The following is a 24861-nucleotide window of genomic DNA, read 5'->3' as shown; positions in this document are numbered from 1 at the left end:
TACAAATTTTTCATATCGTTATGCATCTTTGTCGCCATTTATTGGATCGAAAAATCTATCGACCTATTGTTAATCTGAGTATAGATGTAGAGCATGAAAAAGATGTGTATGATGTACACTGACACTCTACTGTATACTAATTTGACATAGTGAGTGTCGTTCTATTACACTTAATCCAAGTAAGCGTCTTGGTTGCTTCCACGTTATTGCCACATTAACTGTGAGATCCCACATCGGTTGGAGAGATGAATGAAAAATTTCTTACTAAGATGTGGAAACTTCTCCCTGACATACGTGTTTTAAAACATTGAGAGGAAGCCCAGAAGTGTAGTCTAAAGATGAAATATTTACTAGCAGTGGGCTTGAGCTGTTACAAATGGTATCAGAGTTAGACACCAAGCGGTATACCAACGAGGACGTTGAGCCCCAAAAGAGATGGATTGTGAGATCCGACGTCGGTTGAAGAGGGGAAAAGTGTGGAAACCTCTACCCAATAGAAGTTTTTTGAAATCTTGAGATAAAACCCAAAAAGAAAAGTGTAAAGAAAACGGCGTCTACTAACGGTGAACTTGAACTTTTCCTCCAACGAACTCATATTCAAACGAGAGTAAGACCCCATGTCGGTAGAGCTTAATTTATTAGAAGGGTCTCCAAAATTCCTCTCGAAGTTTGAAAACACACTCTTTTCCCCACTCTTGGAGAGCCCACATGCTACCTTTATGTAGTGTATATATATATCCACACAGCTCTAAACCCTGCCCCTTCAGTGATCCATCTTCTTCACCCAATACCCACTTCACATTCCCACCATTACACTCACAATTTACACCAACAGAGCAAAATGGCTACCACAACAACAACTGATAAAGTCATGGAAACAGTGATCGCCGGAAACTATGTCGAAATGGAGGCCGACGGCAACCATTCCAACGCCAAAACCAAGCTCTCCACACTCTTCTGGCATGGCGGTTCCGTTTACGACGCCTGGTTTAGCTGCGCTTCAAATCAGGTATATATCCCTCTTCGATTTAGCCCCCATTGAGCTTCTGGGGTTTGATCATTCCGCCTCCAAATCACAGGTCGCTCAAGTTCTGCTCACTTTACCCTATTCATTTTCCCAACTGGGAATGCTCTCTGGCGTGCTGTTTCAAATCTTCTATGGCTTGCTTGGTAGCTGGACGGCGTATTTGATTAGCGCCCTCTATATCGAATACAGAACAAGAAAAGAAAGGGAAAAAACCGATTTCAGAAACCATGTCATTCAGGTTCATAAACTCAACCCTTTTGAACCCTTTTAGATGGCTTGATTTCTCATGGGGTTGCTTGTTTTTGTAATGTTCTTCAGTGGTTTGAAGTTCTTGATGGGTTGCTTGGGAAACATTGGAGAAACATGGGTTTGGCATTTAATTGCACATTCCTTCTGTTTGGATCTGTGATTCAATTAATAGCTTGTGCAAGGTATCATGAATTGGTTCTTTTAGTGTTTGTTCTTGTTTGTTTGCTTGTTTTTGGTTCATCTTAAGCTTGGGATTGTTTGGTTTGCAGTAATATCTATTACATAAATGACAACCTAGACAAGAGAACTTGGACATATATCTTTGGAGCTTGTTGTGCCACCACTGTCTTTGTTCCTTCCTTTAGAAACTATAGAATTTGGTCTTTTCTGGGTCTGTTGATGACCACTTACACAGCTTGGTACCTCACCATTGCCTCGATCCTCCATGGACAGGTATCAAATATTGCACTAAACTAAGCTCCATTGGGCGTGGTAATGGAGATTCTTTGTTGTTTAAGGTTTGATGATGGATTTGTAGGTGGAAGGAGTTAAGCACTCTGGTCCGACCAAGCTGGTTCTTTACTTCACTGGAGCTACTAACATTCTTTACACATTTGGTGGGCATGCTGTTACAGTGTAAGACAATGTCGTGGTCTTTTATGTTGTGAATGTTTTGTTGTTGTCTTCAAAACTCCATTGTTTGGTGGCATCTATGAACGTCTTGGTTGATGGTGTCTTTGTAACTTTGTCTTTACACCCATCTGTGTAGCAGTATTCATCTTGCCTCCTTTATGAATTAATATTTGGAATTGTAGATATACTTTTTGAATTGAGTTGTCCTTTATCAGCTGAGAGAGAGTATAAAAGATGTCATCTTTTCATGGGGGAAAACCCTTTTTGTTTCTTAGTTTGTCTCTCTCTCCATGGCCTTTCTCCTATGACATCCTAGATTCGTTTGAGAGTGTAACGAAACATTCTTTATATGGGTGTGGAAACTTCTCTCTAGCAAACACGTTTTAAAAACTTTGAGAGAAAACTCGAAAGGGAGAGCCCAAAGAAGACAATATCTACTAGTAGTGGGCTTGGGCGGTTACAAACGGTATCAGAGACAGATATCGGTTGATGTGCCTTTGAGGAGGCTGAACTTTGAAGGGGGTGGACACTAGGCGGTGTGCCATCAAGGATGCTAGGCCTCGATTGAGGGTGGACTATGGGGTCCCACATCGTTTGGAAAGAGAAACAAATGACAGCGAGGACACTGGGCCTCGAAGGGGGTGGACACTAGGTGGTGTGCCAGCGAAGACGCTGAGCCTCAAATGAGGGTGGATTGGGGGGTCCTACATCATTTGGAAAGGGAAACGAGTGCTAGCAAGGACACTGGGCCCTGAAGGGGGTGTATTGAATCTCGAAGGGGTGGACACCGGGTGATGTGCCAGCAAAGACGCTGAGCCTCGAATGGGGGTGGACTAGGGGGTCTCACATCTTTTGGAAAGGGAAACGAGTGTTAACAAAGACGCTGGGCCTCGAAGGGAGTGCATTGTGAGATTCCAAATCACTTATAGAGGAACGAAATATTCTTTATAAGGGTGTAAAACCTCTTCCTAGCATACGTATTTTAAAAATGAAAAAGTCTCATTGAGGTATTCAATGCAATTAGCTAAAGAAAAGGTGTTTGGTTGGTGGAAAAATGCAGGGAAATCATGCATGCAATGTGGAAGCCACAGAAATTCAAGGCAATTTACTTGGTGGCCACAGTGTATGTGCTAACACTGACACTCCCATCAGCAGCCGCCGTGTATTGGGCATTTGGAGACATGCTTCTTAATCACTCAAATGCCTTCTCACTTCTCCCAAGAACACCCCTCAGAGACATGGCAGTTATCTTAATGCTCATCCACCAGGCATAATCATATCACCATTTCCTTTACTTAACACACATCTTTTGTTCTATAACATCAAAATAAGGCTGATTTCTTTGTAATTCTTGCAGTTCATCACATTTGGATTTGCTTGCACTCCTCTGTACTTTGTGTGGGAGAAAGCCATTGGAATGCACGAATGCAAGAGCTTGTGCAAAAGGGCAGCTGCGAGATTGCCTGTGGTCATTCCCATCTGGTTTTTGGCTATAATCTTCCCTTTCTTTGGCCCTATCAACTCCACCGTTGGATCTCTCCTTGTTAGCTTCACAGTCTACATCATCCCTGCTTTAGCTCACATGTTCACCTTCCGATCACCTGCTTCCCGTGAGGTACGCCGCACTGGAATGTTTCTCTTTCTCTCCATGTTTTGGTAACGTGCTGTCACAGTCTAGCAGACAAGCGGCTCAGTCTCCCATGTCTCTGTCTTAGTAGTTTAAAAAAGATACTGTCTTTGGAATTGCCCTCTCCTAGAAAAGTTGGGGAAAAAAAAAAAAAAAAGGCACGAGATTCTGCAAAAGATATCTGTTTTTTGATGGTTTTTAACTTTGTTGCTGCAGAATGCGGTGGAGCAACCGCCTAAGTTCACCGGAAGATGGGTCGGAGCCTACGTGATCAATGCATTCGTGGTGGTTTGGGTGTTGGTCGTTGGGTTCGGGTTTGGCGGGTGGGCTAGCGTGACCAATTTCATACATCAAATCAACTCATTCGGGCTTTTCACTAAGTGTTACCAATGCATGCCACAGACAACCTCTCTCCCACCCTCGTCGCACAACGTCACAGCTGCACCACCGCAGCTGCATCAGCACCACGTCCACCATATTGGTAGCCATTGATGAAATAGTTGAGGTTAAGGGATGATTGGGATGTGTTTTCTATGCACTGTACTGTAGCCTAGGGGGGAAATGTGGCTCTTGTTCATCCGAAATAGTACACTATCATTATCCACCGTCTCTTTTTACTTTGGCGTGGGCCTCTTCTTCTTTAATGGTACCTAAAAAAGAAAAGGCTAAGAACCTACCTGCACCCAAGTCACCAAGTAGATCATAGTTTTGGTTAGAGTGGCCGAAATCATAAGTTATCAAATGGGTTTATAGAATTGTGTTCAAAATAAGGCTGCATCGCTGAGTAAGTGAGAGAGGAGAAGAAAAAAGCATTTAGCAAGCACACTCTTGAACAATCTCAGCTGCACAGTAACCTGTAGGTAACTTTCAATGTTTACACCAGAAAGGAATAACTTGCTCTGTCCATGGGAGTGTAATATTCAAACCCACTCCTAATTGATGTTATCCATTTTGGCACGTTATGTATCGTCGTCAATCTCACAGATTTAAAACACGCCTACTAGAGAAAGGTTTTCACACCCTTACAAAGAATGCTTTGTTTCCCTTCTTAACCGATGTGGAATCTTATAATCCACATTCCCTTGGGGGCCTAGCATCCTCGTACACCACCCAATGTTTGTTCCACTTTCCAACCAATGTGGGATCACATTACACCTCCGAGGGCTTAGTGTCCTTGCAAGCACACCACCCCGTGTCTATTCCCCTCTCCAACCAATGTGGGATCTCACAATCCATCCCCTTTGGAGCCTAGCGTCCTCGCTAGCACACTGCCTGGTGTCGAGATCTGATACTATCCCTACCGCTAGTAAACATTGTCCATTTTGGCCCGTTAGGTATCACCGTCACCCTCACAATTTTAAAACGCATATGCTAAAAAGAGGTTTCCACACTCTTATAAGAAATGTTTCGTTCCCCTCTCCAACCCCCTCATGATTTTAAAATGCATATGCTAGGGAGAGGTTTCCACACCCAAAGAATGTTTCGTTCCCCTCTCCAACCGAGATCTCATGAGGAGACTCACGAGATTCAAGAAGCATGTGACTCTTGTAACAAAAATGAAGCAATTCCCTTTTATTCTCCCATCAACAAGATGATATTGAGAATCCATTCAAACCCATAACCAGAAGTAATGGAATCTTGCATAATAAAGAACACTACTATAAACAGTTTAAAGGGCATTTAGTGAACAGTAATGGAAACAGACGAGTTTGCAATCACTATTCACTTATTATCACAATTAGGAAAAACATCTCAATCAATGAACACACAGCTCTTCCACAAAAGTGAAACCACTTTACTTCTTTACAGCCTGCATTTCCCTTTCTCAGTCTCTGTTCATTCCATCAATAATTGCATAGGAAAAAAATAAAGCAGATAAAAGCAGAGTCCCCATTGCATTGAATCAATCAAAGAGTTATTTGTCAATCAAGATGAAATGGAAAAGAGATATCAGATATGGATCATTCAACCATTCATCCAAAATCAAGAAGGCATTGTATACGAAATAGTTCTATCAACAGTTCAAGAAACAGAGAATCAAGGAACGTTCATCCTCCCATTGATCATCTATTTGTCTAAGGATCGCTGATAAAATACCCCTAAAATCCATGAAACGAACATCATTCAATACCCAAAAGACAGTAAACAGATACTAAACTAATGGTAATCCGTGATAAAAGCTAATCAAACCTTACAAACGTAAAGGAAAATCGAACAAAACACCCCCAGATTCGAGCAAACAAAAGTAAATCGCCTCGCCTTGTTGTTATAGTCAGCAATTTAAGCGATCAACGGCCACTGCTTTGACAATCTCTAGCGAAATGCCCAGATTCACCACAGCTATAGCAGTTTCCACCGCCACCGCCACCGCCGCCGCCGCCTCCGTACCTATCTCCACCACCTTGAGATCCACCCTGGTAGCAGTCTCTCGCCATATGCCCAGTTTCACCACACTTAAAACAACCACCCCCGCCGCCTCCTCCTCCATAGCCTCCACCATACCCTCCGCCTCCACGGCCGTACCCACCTCGGCCGCCTCCGCCTCCGCCTCCGCCATTAAACCCATATCCACCACCTCGACCCCCCCTTTCACCGCCGCCGCCGCCGCCGCCACCACCGCGACTTCCCTGCACAGAAGATTCTCCAGGGCCAGTGACATCAACGGCCTTGCAACGGCCATCGGCTTCAGGCTCGATCAGAAACTCAACATCCTCACCGACGCCGAGGCTCCGAAAACCGTCGGATCTAATGGAGGACTGATGAACGAAAAGATCTTCGCCTCCCTCGTTGGGAGAAATGAAGCCATAGCCCTTCTGGTCACTGAACCACTTCACTTTTCCACTGACCCTCTCGCTCATTTCTCGATCTCTCTCAGACCCAACAATTGCAAAACCCTAATAACCCAAATTTCTCTCTAGATGAAATGGGTTTTATATATATATATAATCGAAAAGCTTGGAAACGGGAAGACCGCCCCGTCATCCGTAAACGACGTAATTTTCCATTTAAGATTTTGTGGGGTCAGATTCTTCGATTCTGACCGTCCGATTCTCAACGACGCGGGCGGTTTCCGACGAGATCTGACGGCCAGGGATCTTCCTCTTCTCTTCTTTGGAACGGAGCATTTCACCGTGGGATTTGCGACGGAAGTCTGAACGGCCAAGGGTACTTTTGGGAATTCATCCCTAAATTATTTTCTTTACCGTTTTTTTGGAATATTTTATTATTATTTGTGATTTGACCTAAAATGGGTCGACCTCGAGATGTTTTTTTAACGTGTGAGATCAAAGCCTGTGGGGACCATCTCGAACGAGTTTGTCGAAATTAAAGATATGGGAGCCACGACTCAAGTTGCCCTCTAGCTTCTTGAAGTGGAACGTTACCTTTAAGTAATTCAAATTCTCTGAGGTTCAGCGTTACCCGAGGACATTGTTTTCTTTTATTCACTTCAACAATTTTATTAAACGTAATGGAACGTTAAAATTGTGAGATCTCACATCGGTTCGAGAGGGGAACAAATCATTATTTATAAGAGTATGGAACACATCACTTTGAGGGGAAGTTCGGAAGGAAAAACCTAAAGATGACAATATCTACTAGAGATAGGATTAGACTGTTACAAATTGTATCAAAGCCACGTTTTTTGCAGTGCACCAACGAGAACGCTTGGCTCAACCGGAATGGATTGTAGATTTTAGGCGGTGCACTAGTGAGAACTCTAGCCTCGAAGAGAGTGAATCATTTGTTGAGTTGAGTTATTTTTCTATAATTGAACCGATTCGATTTTCGAGTTCAAGGAAAAAAAAAGGTCAACCCGAACAGACATGGGTGCATCTACCACATCACACACCACACCGCCTATCGTAGTCACACACAACTATACTGCTCGCTTGCCATGCCGTTCTTGCTCTCGGTTGGAGCTGCCACACCACACACCTAACAAGTCCATAGCATATCGTAGTTGCACCACTTATTGTAGTCACCCACATCGCACAATCCCTCGCAATCGCACACACCACACCGTTAGCTCACCACGCTACTCTTGTTATCCCTTAGCCACCACATTGCATGGTTGCTTCTAATTTTACTTGTTGCTAGCTACTACACGCCTACATCACTTATAGCTAGCCGTACACTGTTCCCCTTCCCACTCCCGGCACCCACCCAATCAATATAAAATTAAAAAAAAATTTGAAATATATACTCGGTAACCCAACTCAACCTTTTGAGTTGAGTTAGAACGTAGAATAATTTAGGATTACTCGAGTCACTAAGTAAAAATTTAGGCAGATTTAACCAAGGGTTTGGTGGTTCCCTGCAACAGCGTAGGAGCGAACACCGAACAACAAGACACAGAGCCCTGAGGCTGAGGCTGCGAAATTAGGCGATGACGAGAAAGAAGAGGAAGACGAGAGAGGCAGCCACAATCCATCCAAGAAACAAATACGCTGAAAATCCCCCAGATTTTGCTCTCTTAGCCTCTCTATACCCTTCCTTTCAACCCTTCGTCTTCCTTGAGCCCCGACCCAGAATCGACTGGACCGACTTCAACGCCACCCGTGAACTTACACGGGTTTTGCTTCTCCACGACCACGCCCTTCACTGGTATCACTCCTTCCCCATAGCTGATGGTTAGAGTTTCTGTCGATATGAGAATTGTGCTGTTTTGCTTTCTTTAGTTCTCTTTTCTGCTTCGATCTTGTGGGCTTAGTTAAATTTTGACTTCCATTATTGCAAGGCTCTGATGAAAATTTTAGTGGGGAGAGAAGGGGTTGGCTTCCTCTGGATGCATTTAACTTTTTGTTAGGATTTTATAGGATTAATGGCGAGTTTTATCCCTTTTGAAGTGATTATGAGATGCAATTTAGCCATCCATCCTAGGTAAGGAAACACGACTCTCCACAATGGTATGATATTGTCCACTTTGAGCATAAGGTCTCGTGGCTTTGTTTTGGGCTTCCCCAAAAAGCCTTGTACCAATGGAGATGACTCTCCACAATGGTATGATATTGTCCACTTTGAGCATAAGGTCTCGTGGCTTTGTTTTGGGCTTCCCCAAAAAGCCTTGTACCAATGGAGATGTATTCTTTACTTATCAACCCATGATCATTCCCTCCCAACAATCCTCTCATTAAACAAAGTACACTATAGACCCTCCCCTGAGGTCTATGTAGCTCTCGAATAGCCTCCCCTTAATCGAGACTTAACTTCTTTCTCTGGAGCCCTCAAACAAAGTACTCCCTTTGTGTGACACATGAGTCACTTTTGACTATAATTTCTTTGGTCAATCCTTGAGGATTCTATTGACATAGCTAAATTAAGGGCGTGACTCTGATACCATGTTAGAAACTACGACTCTCCACGATGGTATGATATTGTCCACTTTGAGCATAAGCTCTCATGGCTTTGTTTTGGGCTTCCCTAAAAGGCCTCATACCAATGGAGATGTATTCCTTATTTATAAATCCATGATCATTCCCTAAATTAGGCAATGTTGGACTCCCTCCCAACAATCCTTCCCTCGAACAAAGTACACCATAGAGCCTCCCCTCAGGTCTATGTAGCCTTCGAACAGCCTCCCCTTAATTGAGGCTCGATTCTCTGGAGCCCTCGAACAAAGCACACCCTTTGTTCGACACATGAGTCACTTTTAACTACACTTTGAGGCTAGCAATTTCTTTGTTCGACACTTGAGAATTCTATTGACATGACTCTGATACCATGTTAGAACTACGACTCTCCACAATGATATGACATTGTCCACTTTGAGCATAAGCTCTCGTGACTTTGCTTTGGGCTTCCCTAAAAGGCCTCGTACCAATGGAGATGTATTCATGGCTTACAAACCCATAATCATTCCTAAGTTAGCCAAGGTAAGACTCCCTAGTGGTGGGATCAATAAAATCCAAATCCATGTCAATATGATCAAGAGGACCAACAATATGAAAATGTTTTTTTGTTTTTTGTCCAATTCGGATGTCTTTATAGATTTTTACATATCAGGTGGATTCCTGATGGACAGCTCTGCCCAACAGTACCCAATAGATCAAACTATATCCATTGGCTTGAAGATCTTTTGTCATCTGATGTTGTTGCAAAGGCAAATAGCGATAGAGGTAGTAATGTAAGAGGTTTTGACATAGGAACGGGGGCAAATTGCATTTACCCTCTTCTTGGTGCCTCTCTTCTCGGGTGGAGTTTCGTCGGGACAGGTGACTTCCTTACCATATCGTTGCTTTTGTTCTTAAATTTCTATGTTATCCATTGATTTGTATGTTTAACAATGACCAGGTTTTGGGTTCCACTCGACTTTGTGCAGATGTGACTGATGTAGCGCTAGAGTGGGCTGAAAGAAATGTCAAAAGTAATCCACATGTTTCTGAACTTATTGAAATTAGAAAGGTAGATGATACCTTAGACGGTCTTACGACAGAATTACGTAGTAATGTAGCTGTTGATAATGAATGCAAGATTATGAATGGTATGGACGGTAGGGAAGTAGGGCCATCCCTGCCCTCATCCTCGTCAAAGGAGACGATCCACTCGGAGAAGCGATATCATGGTCCTCCCATTCTTCTTGGTGTTGTCAAAGATGGTGAGGAGTTTGACTTTTGCATGTGCAATCCTCCTTTTTTCGAGAGTATGGATGAAGCGGGATTGAATCCAAAGACTGCTTGTGGTGGAACTCCACAAGAGATGGTTTGTCCGGGCGGGGAGAGGGCATTTATCAGTCGTATGATCGAAGACAGCATCGTCTTGAAGCAAACTTTCCGGTATTTCTACTGCAAAATGGCCTCTAATTCTTCAATACTCCTTTTAGGAATCTTATCTTCATTGATCTTTGCAGGTGGTATACTTCAATGATTGGGAAGAAATCAAACCTCAGCTTCCTAATATCTAAACTTTGGAAAGTCGGAGTGACGGTTGTCAAGACTACAGAATTCGTCCAAGGCCAAACTTGCCGGTGGGGACTTGCTTGGTCTTTTATGCCTGCAGCACGGAAGATTATATCTCCGCACGTCACTAACAAGAGCGTTTCGTCTTTCATGCTCGAGGTGGACAAAAGTTTGAGCTTTTTTAATCTTCATGTTGGGCTTTCAATCAAATCTTTCCCATGTAGCTCAGTTTTGATATCTTTCTGTTGTCAGGGCCTCCTTCCACAAGTCAGTGCCTCGAGTATACTGCAATCAGTCGAACGTTTTCTTAGCGCCGGTGGAGCTTCTTGTAAACTGAACACTTCTTCATTTACAGTAGATGTATGGTTGTTCACTTGGCTTCTCATTCATCTTTGCAAGTGATGATATCATGCTTACAAGTTCTGTTACCACACATGTTTTGGTAGGTTACTGCATCTAACGATCACTGCCGAGAAATTCTCGAGAATGGGGCGTATGAAGTCGACAAAGGTGCCAGTGGAGTAGCTGTCGAAATGTCCGAGCCTCAACCCTCAGCTGATCTGTGTTTTCGAGTTTCGGTATCTCCTGCTTGTCATTTTGTGGTTATGCAGCTTCATCACTAATGCTTAGGAGTTGAAGTTAGGTCCATACTTTTTTATTGTGGTAATTTTCTTTGTTATAGGTCTTTCAACAGATCCCTGGCACGCTGCTTGTGAAAGGCTCCTTGCATCATAAGAGTAGTCCTTCTTCAGGTACTACTCACTCATGCCTTAGATCTTTCTTTTGATTATTGTTTCTGTGGACTTCTCCAGCTCTTGGGTTCGTGTAGATTTAATCTTGAGTCTATTTTCATTTTATACTCTCTTCCACACGTTTGGCTCGAATATTTGCACGAGGATCAACATGTTAGGATCTCGAACACACGGAAAACGCACGAAACACAAAAATAAAACTATATTGCAATGCATAATATGAATAGCCTTTCGAGAGGGCTGTGTCTCTCGTACAATCCACCTATGTCTGATTTTAGATTCCCGAATACCTCTATTTATAACCAAGACCGTTAGCTAATTGCCACAATACCCGTACTAATACCCTACTAATATTCCCAATTCATCGTACACTTACACAACACTAATGTGAGATCGCACATTGGTTGGAGAGGAGAACGAAGTATTACTTATAAGCATGTGGAAACCTCTCCCTAATAGACACATTTTAAAACATTGAGGAAAGGCCCAAAAGGGAAAACCCAAAGAAGGCAATATCTGCTAGCGGTGGCTTGGGCTGTGACAAATGGTATCAGAGCCAGACACCAGGCGGTGTGCTAGCGAGGACGCTGGCCCCCAAGGAGGGTGGATTGTGAGATCCCACATTGGTTGGAGAGGAGAACGAAGCATTCCTTATAAGGACATGGAAACCTCTCCCTACTAGACACATTTTAAAACCTTGAGGGGAAGCCCAAAGAGGACAGTATTTGCTAGCGATGGGTTTGGGTTGTGACAAATGATATCCGAGTCAGACACTGCAAGGTGTGCCAACGAGGACGCTGGCCCTCAAGGGGGGTGGATTGTGAGATCCCACATTAGTTGGAGAGGAGAACGAAACATTACTTATAAGGATATGGAAACCTCTCCCTAGCAAACGCGTTTTAAAATCTTTAGGGGAAGCCCAGAAGGGAAAGTCCAGAAGAGAAAGCTCAAGGAGGACAATATCTGCTAGCGGTAGGCTTGGGCTATTACAACTAAGAATTGTTATCAGGAATTAGAGAGAAAACGACTCTGCTAATTTTTTCAATACTATATTCTCAAGAGTTACAAGATGAAACCCAACTGCCCGAAATCAAAACGCGATTTTGTATTATTTAATGTGTGATCCAATGAAACAGTAGTATGACCATGGTATATATAATCCCTTGCAGGCTCATTCTCACAGATTTTCCACCGATTAGAGGAATTCCTGAAAGCTGAATCTTGTAAAGAAAAGGTGTTATAGGAGACACTTCTGCCTCGAACAAATCCTTAGAACTCGAGGACACAGTCGTATAACCTATAAACCGATCCTATTTATGTGGAAGCTGCACAACACGACACTTGTATTGCTCACTTTGCAGGGTCGGGGCAAACGAGAGTAAGTTAAAAGATCGTTTATATAAAAAGTTAGCAGGTACAATTTTGATCCTTCTTATGAACTTCTTAGCTCCGCCCTTGTGACACCCAACAAGTCTAGTTATTTTTTGATCTTTTGAAAAGCTTGAATTCTGGTTTTCTGCTAGAACAGTCATGGTTTTGTAGTAGGAACGTCAGCTCCTCGTCGTACTCTTCGCCTATCGGCTCGACCCACATTTCTGCTAGAATTACGGTTTCTTTGTTACACTCACTCTCATTTCTGCCCCTTTGTTTCACTTTGTACCCTCTGCCCTCCCGCCTGCGTCGTCTTGAAACTACCATTGTATTATTACTAGTTTGTTTTCGATACATAGCCCATGAACAACGGTCGATATTTTTTCAAAGTCAGCCCCTCGTCATACTCTTCACCTATCAGCTCGACCCACATTTCTGCTAGAATTACTGTTTCTTTGTTAAACTCACTCTCATTTCTGCCCCTTTGTTTCACTTTGTACCCTCTGCCCTGCCGTCTGCATCGGCTCGACGTGACGATGCTTCGATGTTTTCACGATTCTTGTATTAGTTCAACATATACCTCAGCTGGTTTCTGTTTGTATTTTGGTAGGTTGTTGTCTGTGCAAGTCATTTTTTTTGGGTCTCATCAAGTCTATGCTTGTCTTTGGATCTTCAGCCTAAAAGAATACTCGATATCATACTATTTTCGAAGTTACGTTATTGTTCTTGATCTTTCATAAACGTCTCAAAACTATTTTTAAGAGTAGAAATTTGCTAGAAATTTAGGATAAAAGTTGAGACTTAGAAACAACGTGATCGGACAGGTCATGTCGCACTGTTTCAAGTCTCAATTTTTGTTCGATATTCTAACAAATTTTTACTTCAAAATAGTTTTGAAACCTTCCGGTAAGACCAAAGACTCTTTTAAGTACGGTGATGGTCGAAATGTGTCATATTAGGTTTTCTTATGGATTTGTTTTATCCTAAACCTAACATTTCATTAAAGGCCAAACGCCCCTTTTCGTCTTGAACATTAACATTTCACCACCGATATATAAAGTTGATTGAATTATTTTTCGATATCAGGAATCTATATTTGACATTTTTAGAAACTACACCGCTCGTTCAAATAGTATTGACTCGATACATCAGTGAATTAACCTAATTCTAGGGTTTATTGTCGAAACCCATAACATCAATAAATATTTAATCGAAATAATTCGTGTCGGTACACTATATTCAAGTTAACACATTGTGAGATCTCACATTGGTTGTAGAGGAAACAAACCATTTCTTATAAGGGTGTAGAAACTTTTCTCTAGTAGACGAGTTTTAGAATCTTGAGGGGAAGCCCAGAAAGCCCAAAGAGACCAATATTTGTCAGCGGTGTGCTTGGGGTGTTACAAATGGTATCAGACCCTGGACGGTGTGCCAACGAGGACGCTGGGCACCCAAAGGGGTGGATTGTGGGATCTCACATCAGTTGGAGAAGGGAACAAACGGTGAGCTTGGGATGTTACAAATGATATATGAGCCAAACATCGAGTAGTGTGCTAGCGAGGACGTTGGGCCCTCAAGGGGGTGGATTGTGAGATCTCACGTAACGAGGGAACGAAGCATTACTTTTAATTAGAGAGCGGAAACCTTTATCTAGTAGGACGTGGAAGCCTGTGGAAGCCTAAGGAGGATAATATCGGAAATGAAACTTTAAAACGACAATATTTCTATTTTTTAAAAACAAATAATTATTTCAATGAAGGAAAAAAAAAATTGACACGTACCGGAAATGCCCTCGAAGGGCTCATTCCACCAAATCTATTTCCCAAAAAGGTATTCCAGTATCAGCCACGTGAAACACCCGTGGAAATCCACGAACGGATCACCGTTCAATTTGAATACCAAACAATCCACGAACGGCCCAGATTCTCTCCACGTGAACAATTAAACGCCTGCTTGATCTAGGACCGGAACAGGCAATCTTTTTCAACCGTCATGTCCACGTCATCACGCTTTGCGATATAATCCTCCCTTTTCCACCGTCCGATTAAAATACTGTGATGAAATTTCAGCCGTCGATTGGAGTCTATGTCTCTAATTTCTTCATATTTTTGATATACCGAGTTAGATAAGCAATGGAGAAGGAAGATTAAGGATTCTCTCTTCCTCCTTTCTTAATAAACTTGGAACAATCACAGACTCGTTTTCTCTCTCTAGGAGCCTTTTTCTCTACCTAAAAGATTTCTCTCTCTTTCCCACCTTCAAAATCTGGTGAGTTTCTTATGTTTTTTGTTGATTAGCTATTTGATGTTCGTGTTTTGTTTTTCTTTTGGGCTCATCTGCTTTTGGTTTGATTCATGTGAAATCCTGTTCGAAACATTGTTGCTCAAGAAGGATCTAATGGCTTTGAATTAGTAGGACGCGGGATTGGGCGTTTTTGTTGCGGGTTTTCGATATTGAGTATGTGGAATACTTGTCCATTTCTGGATTTAGGCACTAGGGTTTTCGATTTTGTTGGTTTTTTGAATTTTGGGTTTCTGGTGGATTCTCTGATTGTTGATGTCTTTGGTTTGATGCGGATTTTTGGTTTTGGTGCATGTAGGACTTTGAGGCTGAGGTTCTAGATTTGTGATGGAAAATGGGGTTAAGATTGCTCATGGCTTGCACGATGGAGAGAAGAAATTTGGGGAAGATGGTGTTTCACCGGATTGTGTAGATGAAACAGTTGTACTTGGTGCTCACGAATCTAGGGATTTGGAAGGGGAAGATGTTTTTGAGGAGGCTTTAGATGGGAAAGAGCATTTACTAGAGCAGAGTCCGAGATATGGTTCGGTGAATGGTGATGTTGGAGAAGAAGAAGTCAATGATTTTGTATCTGCAGTAACTTTGGACCGCCCTAGTAGTGTTCACGATGAAGAGAAGTTTGAAGAGGCAATGGAGGCTTCTAGTGGGGTCGATGAAAACATGGTGGTGGATGAGCAAGATGTGAATTCTGAAAAGGAGAAGGAAGACTTGGGCGAGAAATTGGTCGATAATGTAGTTGTGGCTTCTAAGATTGATGAAAGAGGAATTGAAGAGGAAGCAGTGACCTCTGAGTTGAATGAGAGGAAGGATAATGAGTTGGACTGCGGTAGAGATGATTCGAGAAAGGAGACATTGGAGAACGGTGCTAGCCCGGAGGTTGAAGTGCTGAAGGGTGGGGATGAGGATGATTTGAAATACAGTTTGACGAGTATGAAGTCTGAAAATGAAAATAGTGACGTTTTGAATGTGACTCCGCCTTCGAATGATGAACGGGTGAAGACTGCCGATATGATCGGGGGGACTAACCTGAATTCTTCCAGTGAGATTCTGACCGAAAACAGCGAAGGCATAGAATTGAATGAGAAAAGCTTAGTTACAGAGTCTAGAGATCATGTTGAGAACACCGAGAAGCCATTAGTTGCACCCACTGTCCTTGATTTGGACAATCGAGATTATGTGAATTCTGAGCTAAGGGATGATTCTCTTCATGTGGATCTAGAACTGCCTGACAATGAGAGTGAAGAAATAAAAACGGCTACAACTGGTATCAATCCTAAGAACGATGATAATAAAAATGAAGGAAGCTCTGAGGAAGTGAAAGATGCTTCTATTGGGAAAGACACAGAAGTGCAGTCGAGAGAATCTTGGGGATTGAATGGTACTACTTCTGTTGATCAACATGAACCTGTGGGTGAAAATCGAATTTCTCTGGAGACGGTTAAGGATATCTCAGCTTCTGAAAAGATAGAAGATGAGAAAATTGAGAAGACCCAGGGTGGTGAAAGTGATGTGACTGTGAAGGAAGATAATACATTAAGACAACAGCATCCTGTCGATAGTTCCAATAATGGCCTCGACACGGGAGGGCTTGAAAAGACGGAGAGTAAAGCTAAGGTTGGCCAGGACAGAACCCAAGTGAAAAGGGATCCAGAGATTCAACCTTCATCAATCATTGCTTCATCATCTGGAAAATCTACAAATCCCACTCCTCCTGCCCGTCCAGCTGGTCTTGGGCGGGCTGCTCCATTGTTGGAACCTGCCCCTCGGGTGGTGCAGCCACCTCGAGTAAACGGTACTGTATCTCATGTTCAAATGCAACAAATTGATGATCATGTTAATGGGGATGCTGAGGAAAATGACGATACTCGTGAGCAACTCCAGATGATAAGAGTGAAATTTTTGCGTCTTGCACATAGACTTGGGCAAACTCCACACAATGTTGTTGTGGCACAAGTTCTATACCGACTTGGATTAGCTGAGCAACTTCGAGGAAGAAATGGAGGTCGGGTTGGTGCCTTCAGCTTTGACCGTGCCAGTGCCATGGCAGAGCAACTGGAGGCTGCTGGGCAGGAACCGCTTGATTTCTCTTGTACGATCATGGTTCTTGGAAAGACAGGCGTGGGTAAAAGCGCTACCATCAACTCCATATTCGATGAAGTTAAATTCAGTACTGATGCTTTTCAAATGGGCACAAAAAAGGTTCAAGATGTTGTGGGAACTGTGCAGGGGATCAAAGTACGGGTCATCGACACTCCTGGTCTTCTTACCTCTTGGTCAGACCAGCGCCAGAATGAGAAGATCCTTCTCTCTGTTAAAAATTTTATAAAGAAGACGCCTCCAGATATTGTTTTGTATCTTGATAGGCTGGACATGCAAAGCCGAGATTTCAGTGACATGCCTCTCTTGCGTACAATTACTGAAATATTTGGACCATCTATATGGTTCAATGCAATTGTAGTTCTTACTCATGCAGCATCTGCTCCACCTGATGGTCCAAATGGCACTGCTTCTAGTTACGATATGTTCGTCACTCAGCGATCTCATGTTGTACAGCAAGCCATACGCCAGGCTGCAGGGGATATGCGTCTTATGAATCCCGTCTCATTAGTGGAGAATCACTCTGCTTGCAGAACGAACAGAGCTGGGCAAAGGGTATTGCCAAATGGCCAGGTTTGGAAACCTCATTTGTTATTGCTCTCTTTTGCCTCGAAGATTTTGGCCGAAGCTAACACTCTTCTGAAGTTGCAAGATAGTCCTCCTGGGAGGCCATTTACTCCTCGGTCGAAGTCACCTCCTTTACCGTTCCTTCTCTCTTCCCTTCTTCAACCCAGACCTCAAGTGAAACTCCCAGAGGAACAATTTGCTGATGATGATGGTCTTGAGGATGACCTTGATGAATCGTCAGATTCCGAAAATGAATCTGAATATGATGAATTGCCACCTTTTAAACGATTGAAAAAAGCACAGGTGGAGAAGCTCTCCAAAGAACAGAAGAAGGCCTACTTTGACGAGTTGGAATACAGGGAAAAACTTTTTATGAAGAAGCAACTAAAAGAAGAGAAAATGAGGAGGAAGATGTTGAAGAAAATGGCTGCCGAGGCAAAAGATCGACCTAGCAACTCTAGTGATAATGTAGAAGAAGATAGTGGTGCTGCTGCGTCAGTACCAGTTCCCATGCCTGATTTGGCGTTACCTGCTTCCTTTGATTCTGATAATCCCACTCACCGGTATCGTTATCTCGATTCCTCTAATCAATGGCTAATAAGGCCTGTACTAGAAACACATGGATGGGATCATGATGTTGGTTATGAAGGTATAAATGCAGAGAAGTTGTTCGTCGTCAAAGACACAATACCCATCTCTTTTAGTGGTCAAGTTACCAAGGATAAGAAGGATGCAAATGTTCAAATCGAGATGAGTAGTACGATAAAGCATGGCGAAACTAAAGCGTCTTCTGTCGGTTTTGATATGCAGACTGTTGGGAAGGATTTGGCCTATACATTACGTGGTGAGACAACATTTATTAATTTTAGGAAGAACAAGGCAATTGCTGGTCTGTCATTTGCCCTATTAGGCGATGCCTTGTCTGCAGGATTCAAAGTTGAAGATAAATTGATTGCTAATAAGCGATTTCGTTTGGTTGTGACTGGGGGTGCAATGACTGGTAGGGGAGATGTAGCTTATGGTGGCAGCCTGGAGGCTCAATTGAGAGATAAAGATTATCCGTTGGGTCGTTCCCTTTCGACTCTTGGGCTCTCGGTTATGGATTGGCATGGAGATCTTGCTATTGGTTGCAACATACAATCTCAAGTTCCCATTGGACGATCGACAAACCTAATTGGTCGTATGAATTTGAATAACAGGGGGGCAGGGCAAGTCAGCGTTCGGTTAAACAGCTCGGAACAGCTTCAGTTAGCTCTTGTTGGTCTCCTTCCTCTATTCAGAAAGCTTCTGGGTTGTTATCAACACTGGCAGGATGAACAATGATGGAATGAATTTAGGTTACAGATGCAGCTGAATTTTTGCAATATAGGTAATAATGACGTTTTTAAGTGGCAGTCTCATACCGTTTAGCTTCAAATGTAAGTGATTCTAAGCTCTGCTCCTCCCACAAGCTTTCTCCTTCTGTAGTGCTTTTAGGTATTGTTGTTCGATAGGATATTTGGTATTTTTGTTCTCACTGCTCAACTTGTGTTTCTTGTTAAATTAAGTCATGCTTTTATGCAAAATATATCTTTTCTGGAGTTGAGTTTCACTGGCATCACACGGTACGCTACTATGTTCCATTACTCTGCTCCGTTTGCTTGGTATTGGGTGTAATGTTCATCTGTCTTTTGAATGTTGGAAAGAAACCGATGCCATTTCATCTTGGCACGTCGAAGATAAACTCTGAAACGACCAAATCTTTATAGCCCATGTCGAGCCTGTCCTTACATTGCATGTTTGAACTGTTTGTTACTGATGATAATCCATGTTTTTGGATGTCATGATGCTGATTAGTCCACAAATTTGCAAACTTTGCTCATGCAATGTCGATTGATGATTCAATTGAGGATAAATCTCGTGTAACAGCACAAGCTCACCGCTAGCAGATATTGTGTCCTCTTTGGGCTTTTCCTTTCGGGCTTCCCCTTAAAGTTTTTAAAACGCGTCTGCTAGGGAGAGGTATCCACATCGGTTGGGAGGGAGAACGAAGCATTCTTTATAAGGATGTGGAAATCTCTCCTTAGTAGACGCGTTTTAAAAACTTTGAGAGGAAGCTCGAAAGAGAAAACCCAAAGAAGACAATATTTGCTAGCAGTAGGCTTGGGCCGTTACATCTCGAGATTATTTGAGTCACTGACGTCGTCGTGTTTTAGGATCTAGCTAGTGCAGGTGATTGATTGCTCCCTTCCAAACTTGTATATGAGACAGGTGAATAATTGTTGTCAAACTGGTCGGTTGTTTAAGGTGCTATGTGTCTGAGTCAGTTTCAGTGGCCAGCTGAGATACACTAGCGGCTATGTGGCCACTGAAGAAGGTGGTAGCTGATGTGCCCTTGTCGTAGCTGCTTTGTTTGATTCAGCTTTGATCAACAGGCATCTTCTCTTCCCTTCTCTTTCAGATTCATTATTATAAACTTCCATTTAGAATGTGCCTGCCTGCTACCTGCCAATGTCTGTACTGTTCAAAATAGGCCACATCACTTCTAGCTTGATGTTGTTGTCTGATTCTAGGGACTTTTGTTCTTTGTAGTATTCTTTTTCTAGCATTGTCATGATTGAAATTTTGTGAGAATTAACAGATCAATTGCAAATAAATTATTGAGTGGTCATGCAAGATCATAGGTTTCAAGAAGAGGCCCAAGAGATTAGGTGATGGTCCCATATTGTAGGATGATTTTGGTACCACAATTAATTGAACTGATTGTATGTGCCCACTTATATTAATATGGTCTTAAGTAGCAAATTTAAGTCTTTATTTCCTATGATGATTACTTAGGGCAGCCAAGCATGACTTATATTTGTTTAGCTCAACCGTTGGATGTCAAGTCCTACAAACATAGTAGTAGCACATTATCAACGAGTCAATGACACATTTTTTACATGAGTTCGATGTAAGATGCAATGCTCATCTACTGTATGGGGCTAGGCGTAACACGTTTTTCTTTTGTTTTCTCCTATATATAGTCTATTTTAAGTGTTACTTGACATTAAACTAAGTAATTTTGTGAGATCCCACGTCGATTGGAGGGGGTTGTAAGAGTGAAAACTTTTCTGTAGCAGACACGTTCTAAAAACCTTGAAGGGAAGTCCGAAGGAGAAAGTCCAAAGATGATATCGGCTTGGGCCATTACAAATGGTATCAGAGCCAGGTTTCAGGCGATGTGCCAGCAAGGAGGCTGAGCCTCGAAGGGAGTGGATACGAGGTGTTGTGTCAGCAAGGACGTTGGGCCGTGAAAGAGAGTAAATTGGGGGTCCCACATTGATTAGAGAGGGGAATGAGTGCCAGCGAATACAACCTGGAGGGGGTGGATCTATGGCTTCGAAGAAGACAATTTCTGCTAGTTAATCAGACGTACAACCTACTTTTGGTCACATAATACGAGACAACAAGAATTTTGTTCGAATTAAGTTATGTCATTGCAACACAAAAAGTAGTTTCACGTCGTAGTTCAATAGCTAAAATCAATTGATGAAAGTTGTAATTTGATTCACTTCAAGGCTTGAAGGAAGGAGGCTTTCTTATCAGAGTGGCCTGCTCGAACGCATAAGCAACCTCAATCAGCTTCGCCTCTGAACCCTTCAACCCTCCGAAGTTAATCCCAAATGGAACTCCTCCGCCGTCGTATCCCGCCGGAACATTGATTCCCGGAAATCCCCCTATTGCAAGCACCGTAGCTATGGCGGGACCTGGCGTCACCACCGCATCCAATCGCTCCTCCTCCACCACTTTCTCAAACCCATCCTTCGTCAGCTTCGCCAAGTTCAACAGAGCCGCCTTCTGCACGTCGCCGATCCCATTTGTGGCTTCGGCCGCGAGAAAAATCTCCTGGCCGAAAACGTCGAGCAGTTCCTGCACAACCATGATTCGAATCGATTCCGAATGAATGCGTTTACTATGCGATGAACAATGGATTGAATATTGTGTTACCTGATCTGGATTTGTGTTATCGAAGGCGATTATGTCGGCCAAACTTCGAACAGGGGAAGCCACCAGCTCTTTCAGGTACTCATTTAATGATTGTTTGAATTCAGCTAGCAATGCCACTGCTTCTCCACTTGCAGTCACGTTTAAGATGATATCTATATTTGCTATCTCTAGATTGTCTACCAAAATTGCACCACCTTGCCTTGAGTTTCAACAATGTTAGATTTAGTGTTTACTAGAAGAACAATGGAAAATGATTTGAGTTGAGAGGCTTGTAAACTATTCCTTTTGAAGATTGCTTGTTTGTGTTCATATTGAATTGGTTTCTTCGTATAAGAGCCTAAGCCACCGTTAGGAGATATTGTTCTGTTTGAGCTTTCATTCTCTTCTGAGCTTCCCCTCAAGGTTTTGAAATGCGTCTATTAGGGAGAGGTTTTCACACGCCCTTATAAGCAATGTTTCGTTCTCCTCTCTGACCGATGTGGGATTTCACAATCCACCAACGCATCTACTAGGGAGAGGTTTCCACACCCTTATAAGCAAGTCTACTAGAGAGAGGTTTCTACACCTTTATAAGAAATGTTTCGTTCTCCTCTCCAACTGACGTGGAATCTCATAATCAACCAACGTGTCTACTAGGGAGAGGTTTCCACACCTTATAAGCAATGTTTTGTTCTCATCTCCAACTAATGTGGGATCTCACAATCCACCCCCCTGGGGCCCAACGTCCTCGCTGGCACGTCACCTGGTGTTTGACTCTGATACCATTTGTAACAGCTCAAACCCACTGCTAGCAAATATTGTTCTCTTTGGGTTTTCCCTTCCGAGATTCCCTTCAAAACGTGTCTACTAGGGAGAGGTTTCCATACCCTTATAAGCAATGTTTCGTTCCCCTCTCCAACCGATTTGGGATCTCACAATCCACCAACGTGTCTACTAGGGAGAAGTTTCCACACCCTTATAAGAAATGTTTCATTCCCCTCTCAAACCGATGTGGGATCTCACAATCCACCTCCTTGGGAGCCCAGCGTCCTTGCTGGCACACCGCCTGGTGTCTGGTTTTGATATCATTTGTAACCGCCCAAACCCACCGCTAGCAGATATTGTCCTCTTTGGGCTTTCCCTTCAAAACGCGTCTACTAGGGAGAGGTTCCACACCCTTATAAGCAATGCTTCGTTCCCCTCTCCAACCGATATGAACCTGTTTATGGAATGGTTTAGAGCATTAGGGAAGTTGGTTTTCTTACTTTAGAATGTTGAAATGTTCCTCAAAAGCTTGAGTGATGGCTGAATCATTAAAGAAGCTGAAAAAAGGGTTCCTCACAATGCCCAATCGTTTCCCTTTCAACCCATTTGCATTGAGGAATTGTTTGTAGCCACCGTATGGAATATACTTGGAGGATGTTCTGGTGGCTTCATCATTGTAATCAAATCCTACAATGGTGTCAAGAACTATTACAGCATCCGTCACTGTCCTGCCGATTGGCCTGTTTTCACATGTGAAGGTTACAAAGTTTCAGTTCTTATAATCTCTGTAGAATATCTTGCTGATATGGATGCCAGATTGCTCACCCAATAGTGTCTTGTCTTGGGGAGACTGGAATGACACCTGCTCTACTTGTGAGGCCGACCGTCGGTTTGATACCGACGACCGAGTTAAAACTAGCTGGACAGAGGATAGAGCCGTCGGTTTCAGTTCCTATTGACACTGCTGCTATGTTTGCTGCTACTGATATGGAAGGTCCACTGCTGGATCCACAGGGTGATGCTGATAAAACATATGGATTCTGAAAAAAAAAAAATGGTACAAAAGAAATGGTTTCGTGAGATCCCGTATCGGTTGGAGAGAGGAACGAAACATTGCTTTTAAAGGTGTGGAAACCTCTCCCTAGTGGACGCGATTTAAAACCATTGAGGGGAAGCCAAAAAGGGAAAGCCTAGAGAGGACAATGTCTGCTAGCAGTGAGTTTGGGCTGTTATAAATGGTATCAGAGCCAGACACTGGGCGGTGTGCTAACGAGGACGCTGGGTCCTCAAAGGGAGTGGATTGTGATATCCCACATCGGTTGGAGAGGGGAACAAAACGAAACATTTCTTATAAGGGTGTGGAAACCTCTCCCTAGTGGACACGTTTTAAAATTTCAAGGGGAAGCCTGGAAGGAAAAGCCTAAAGAGGACAATATCTACTTGCAGTGGGCTTGGACGGTTACAAATGGTCAGAGATAGACACCAGGCGGTGTGCCAACGAGGATGCTGGCCCCCTAAGGGGTGGATTGTGAGATCCCACAGAGGATGCTGGCCCCCTGAGGGGTGGATTGTGAGATCCCACATCGGTTGGAGAGGAGAACAAAATGAAATATTCCTTATAAGGGTGTGGAAACCTCTCCCTAGTAAACATGTTTTAAAACCTTGAGGGGAAGTCCAGAAGGAAAAAGCCCAAAGAGGACAATATCTGCTAGCGGTGGGCTTGGATTGTTACAAATGGTCAGAGCTAGACACCGGGCGGTGTGCCAATGAGGACGCTGGGTCTCCTAAGGGGTGAATTGTGAGATCACACATCGGTTGGAGAGGGGAACAAAACGAAACATTCATTATAAAAGTGTGGAAACCTCTCCCTAGTGGACACATTTTAAAACCTTGAAAGGAAGCCTGAAAGTGAAAGCTAGGATAATATCGGCTAGCCGTGGCTTGAGTTGCTATACGTAACTAGTTACATAGGGACCTAAATTCAAAGCAACACACCTTTCCCTGGCCACCTCTAGCGCTCAAACCAGCAGGAGCAGCAAGAGACCTAAAATCAGCCCATTCACTCAAGCTAGCCTTTCCCAGTATGATGGCTCCAGCCCTTCTTAGTCTCTTCACCACGCCTGCATCACGGGGTACGATAGAGCCAAGCAACGCGAATGACCCAGCAGTAGTGTTCAACTTATCCTTAGTCCCAATGCTATCCTTAAGTAAAACTGGGATTCCATGCAGCCCACAAAGCGATCCAGCCTTCTTAGCCTCACGCTCTCTGTCAGCCTTGTAAGCTTGCAGCAAGGCATCTGGGTTGATTTCTATGACACCATGGACAACCGGGTTGAGTCTGCGAATTTCCCCAATGTAGAACTCGACAAGGCCCGTCGAAGTGAGCTGGTTTCGCTTGAAAGCTAGCTGAAGGTCAGGTATGGTGGCTTCTCTGATCGAAAATCCTCGAACAGCTGCAGAACGTGGCACCGTCAAACAAAAGGCCACAATAATCAGAAGCCAGGAGGAGTAGGCCATGGAAGTGAGAAGTTGGAGCTTCAATGGAAGTTCTGAAGTAAAAGCCATGGCTTTATGATAATATATAGAGCTTAAATGGAGGGTTTGGTTGTAGCACTGTTTTATTGTACA

The 24861-nt window shown here is 43.2% G+C and overlaps 5 protein-coding genes across 8 annotated transcripts; 3 read left to right on the top strand and 2 right to left on the bottom strand.

Annotated features, from left to right (window-relative positions):
* Window positions 1–711: 711 nt before the first annotated feature.
* Window positions 712–4153, top strand: LOC111811184 (auxin transporter-like protein 2). Its single transcript, XM_023697939.2, has 8 exons — window positions 712–1009; window positions 1080–1265; window positions 1346–1458; window positions 1546–1729; window positions 1815–1912; window positions 2970–3177; window positions 3267–3524; window positions 3753–4153. Exons 1-8 carry the CDS (start codon window positions 842–844, stop codon window positions 4026–4028), a joined length of 1491 nt encoding a protein of 496 aa, XP_023553707.2. The 5' UTR covers window positions 712–841; the 3' UTR covers window positions 4029–4153.
* Window positions 4154–5508: 1355 nt separating this feature from the next.
* On the bottom strand, window positions 5509–6470 carry GRP2B (glycine-rich protein 2B). Its single transcript, XM_023698509.2, has one exon. The coding sequence runs from the start codon at window positions 6392–6394 to the stop codon at window positions 5825–5827; it is 570 nt and encodes a 189-aa protein (XP_023554277.2). The 5' UTR covers window positions 6395–6470; the 3' UTR covers window positions 5509–5824.
* Window positions 6471–7831: 1361 nt separating this feature from the next.
* Window positions 7832–12805, top strand: FIO1 (methyltransferase). Of its 2 annotated transcripts, XM_023698506.2 has the most exons (8): window positions 7832–8141; window positions 9540–9748; window positions 9856–10309; window positions 10384–10591; window positions 10685–10792; window positions 10879–11010; window positions 11115–11184; window positions 12354–12805. In XM_023698506.2, the coding sequence occupies exons 1-8, from the start codon at window positions 7924–7926 to the stop codon at window positions 12425–12427; spliced, it is 1473 nt and encodes a 490-aa protein (XP_023554274.2). In that variant the 5' UTR covers window positions 7832–7923; the 3' UTR covers window positions 12428–12805. The 2 variants fall into 2 exon arrangements, with proteins under 2 accessions (XP_023554274.2, XP_086973902.1); XM_087117776.1 differs by having other exon boundaries at window positions 10384–10792.
* A 1859-nt stretch (window positions 12806–14664) lies between these two features.
* LOC111811581 (translocase of chloroplast 120, chloroplastic) lies at window positions 14665–19111 on the top strand. Of its 3 annotated transcripts, none has more exons than XM_023698503.2 (3): window positions 14676–14823; window positions 14947–15012; window positions 15155–19111. In XM_023698503.2, the coding sequence occupies exon 3, from the start codon at window positions 15184–15186 to the stop codon at window positions 18841–18843; it is 3660 nt and encodes a 1219-aa protein (XP_023554271.2). In that variant the 5' UTR covers window positions 14676–14823; window positions 14947–15012; window positions 15155–15183; the 3' UTR covers window positions 18844–19111. The 3 variants fall into 3 exon arrangements, with proteins under 3 accessions (XP_023554273.2, XP_023554271.2, XP_023554272.2); XM_023698504.2 differs by having other exon boundaries at window positions 14944–15012; XM_023698505.2 differs by lacking the exon at window positions 14947–15012 and having other exon boundaries at window positions 14665–14823.
* An 831-nt stretch (window positions 19112–19942) lies between these two features.
* LOC111811585 (Amidase family protein) lies at window positions 19943–24798 on the bottom strand. The gene is made up of 5 exons (XM_087117929.1): window positions 24229–24798; window positions 23059–23273; window positions 22734–22973; window positions 21490–21688; window positions 19943–21411 (listed from the first exon to the last, which is right to left on the bottom strand). The coding sequence occupies exons 1-5, from the start codon at window positions 24796–24798 to the stop codon at window positions 21055–21057; spliced, it is 1581 nt and encodes a 526-aa protein (XP_086974055.1). The 3' UTR covers window positions 19943–21054.
* Between the last annotated feature and the right edge of the window lie 63 nt (window positions 24799–24861).

The sequence above is a fragment of the Cucurbita pepo genome, chromosome 15 (genome assembly GCF_057944985.1).
Source record: "Cucurbita pepo subsp. pepo isolate OVF chromosome 15, ASM5794498v1, whole genome shotgun sequence".
In the NCBI taxonomy this organism is placed as follows: Eukaryota; Viridiplantae; Streptophyta; class Magnoliopsida; order Cucurbitales; family Cucurbitaceae; genus Cucurbita; species Cucurbita pepo.
Note: the sequence above shows the minus strand (reverse complement) of the source record. Positions and strands in the feature narration are given on the sequence as shown.

Excerpts from the sequence above, each read along its gene's own strand:
- LOC111811585 (XM_087117929.1), bottom strand. The coding sequence starts at position 24,798 with ATGGCTTTTACTTCAGAACTTCCATTGAAGCTCCAACTTCTCACTTCC. Across the intron at positions 23,274-24,228 it reads CTAGAGGTGGCCAGGGAAAG|AATCCATATGTTTTATCAGC; the intron begins GTGTGTTGCTTT and ends TTTTTTTTTCAG. Across the intron at positions 21,689-22,733 it reads GAACATTTCAACATTCTAAA|GCAAGGTGGTGCAATTTTGG; the intron begins GTAAGAAAACCA and ends TTGAAACTCAAG.
- GRP2B (XM_023698509.2), bottom strand. The coding sequence starts at position 6,394 with ATGAGCGAGAGGGTCAGTGGAAAAGTGAAGTGGTTCAGTGACCAGAAG.
- LOC111811581 (XM_023698505.2), top strand. The coding sequence starts at position 15,184 with ATGGAAAATGGGGTTAAGATTGCTCATGGCTTGCACGATGGAGAGAAG.
- FIO1 (XM_087117776.1), top strand. The coding sequence starts at position 7,924 with ATGACGAGAAAGAAGAGGAAGACGAGAGAGGCAGCCACAATCCATCCA. Across the intron at positions 10,793-10,878 it reads CTTCTTCATTTACAGTAGAT|GTTACTGCATCTAACGATCA; the intron begins GTATGGTTGTTC and ends ATGTTTTGGTAG. Across the intron at positions 11,011-11,114 it reads ATCTGTGTTTTCGAGTTTCG|GTCTTTCAACAGATCCCTGG; the intron begins GTATCTCCTGCT and ends TCTTTGTTATAG.
- LOC111811184 (XM_023697939.2), top strand. The coding sequence starts at position 842 with ATGGCTACCACAACAACAACTGATAAAGTCATGGAAACAGTGATCGCC. Across the intron at positions 1,459-1,545 it reads CAATTAATAGCTTGTGCAAG|TAATATCTATTACATAAATG; the intron begins GTATCATGAATT and ends TTTGGTTTGCAG. Across the intron at positions 3,525-3,752 it reads GATCACCTGCTTCCCGTGAG|AATGCGGTGGAGCAACCGCC; the intron begins GTACGCCGCACT and ends TTGTTGCTGCAG.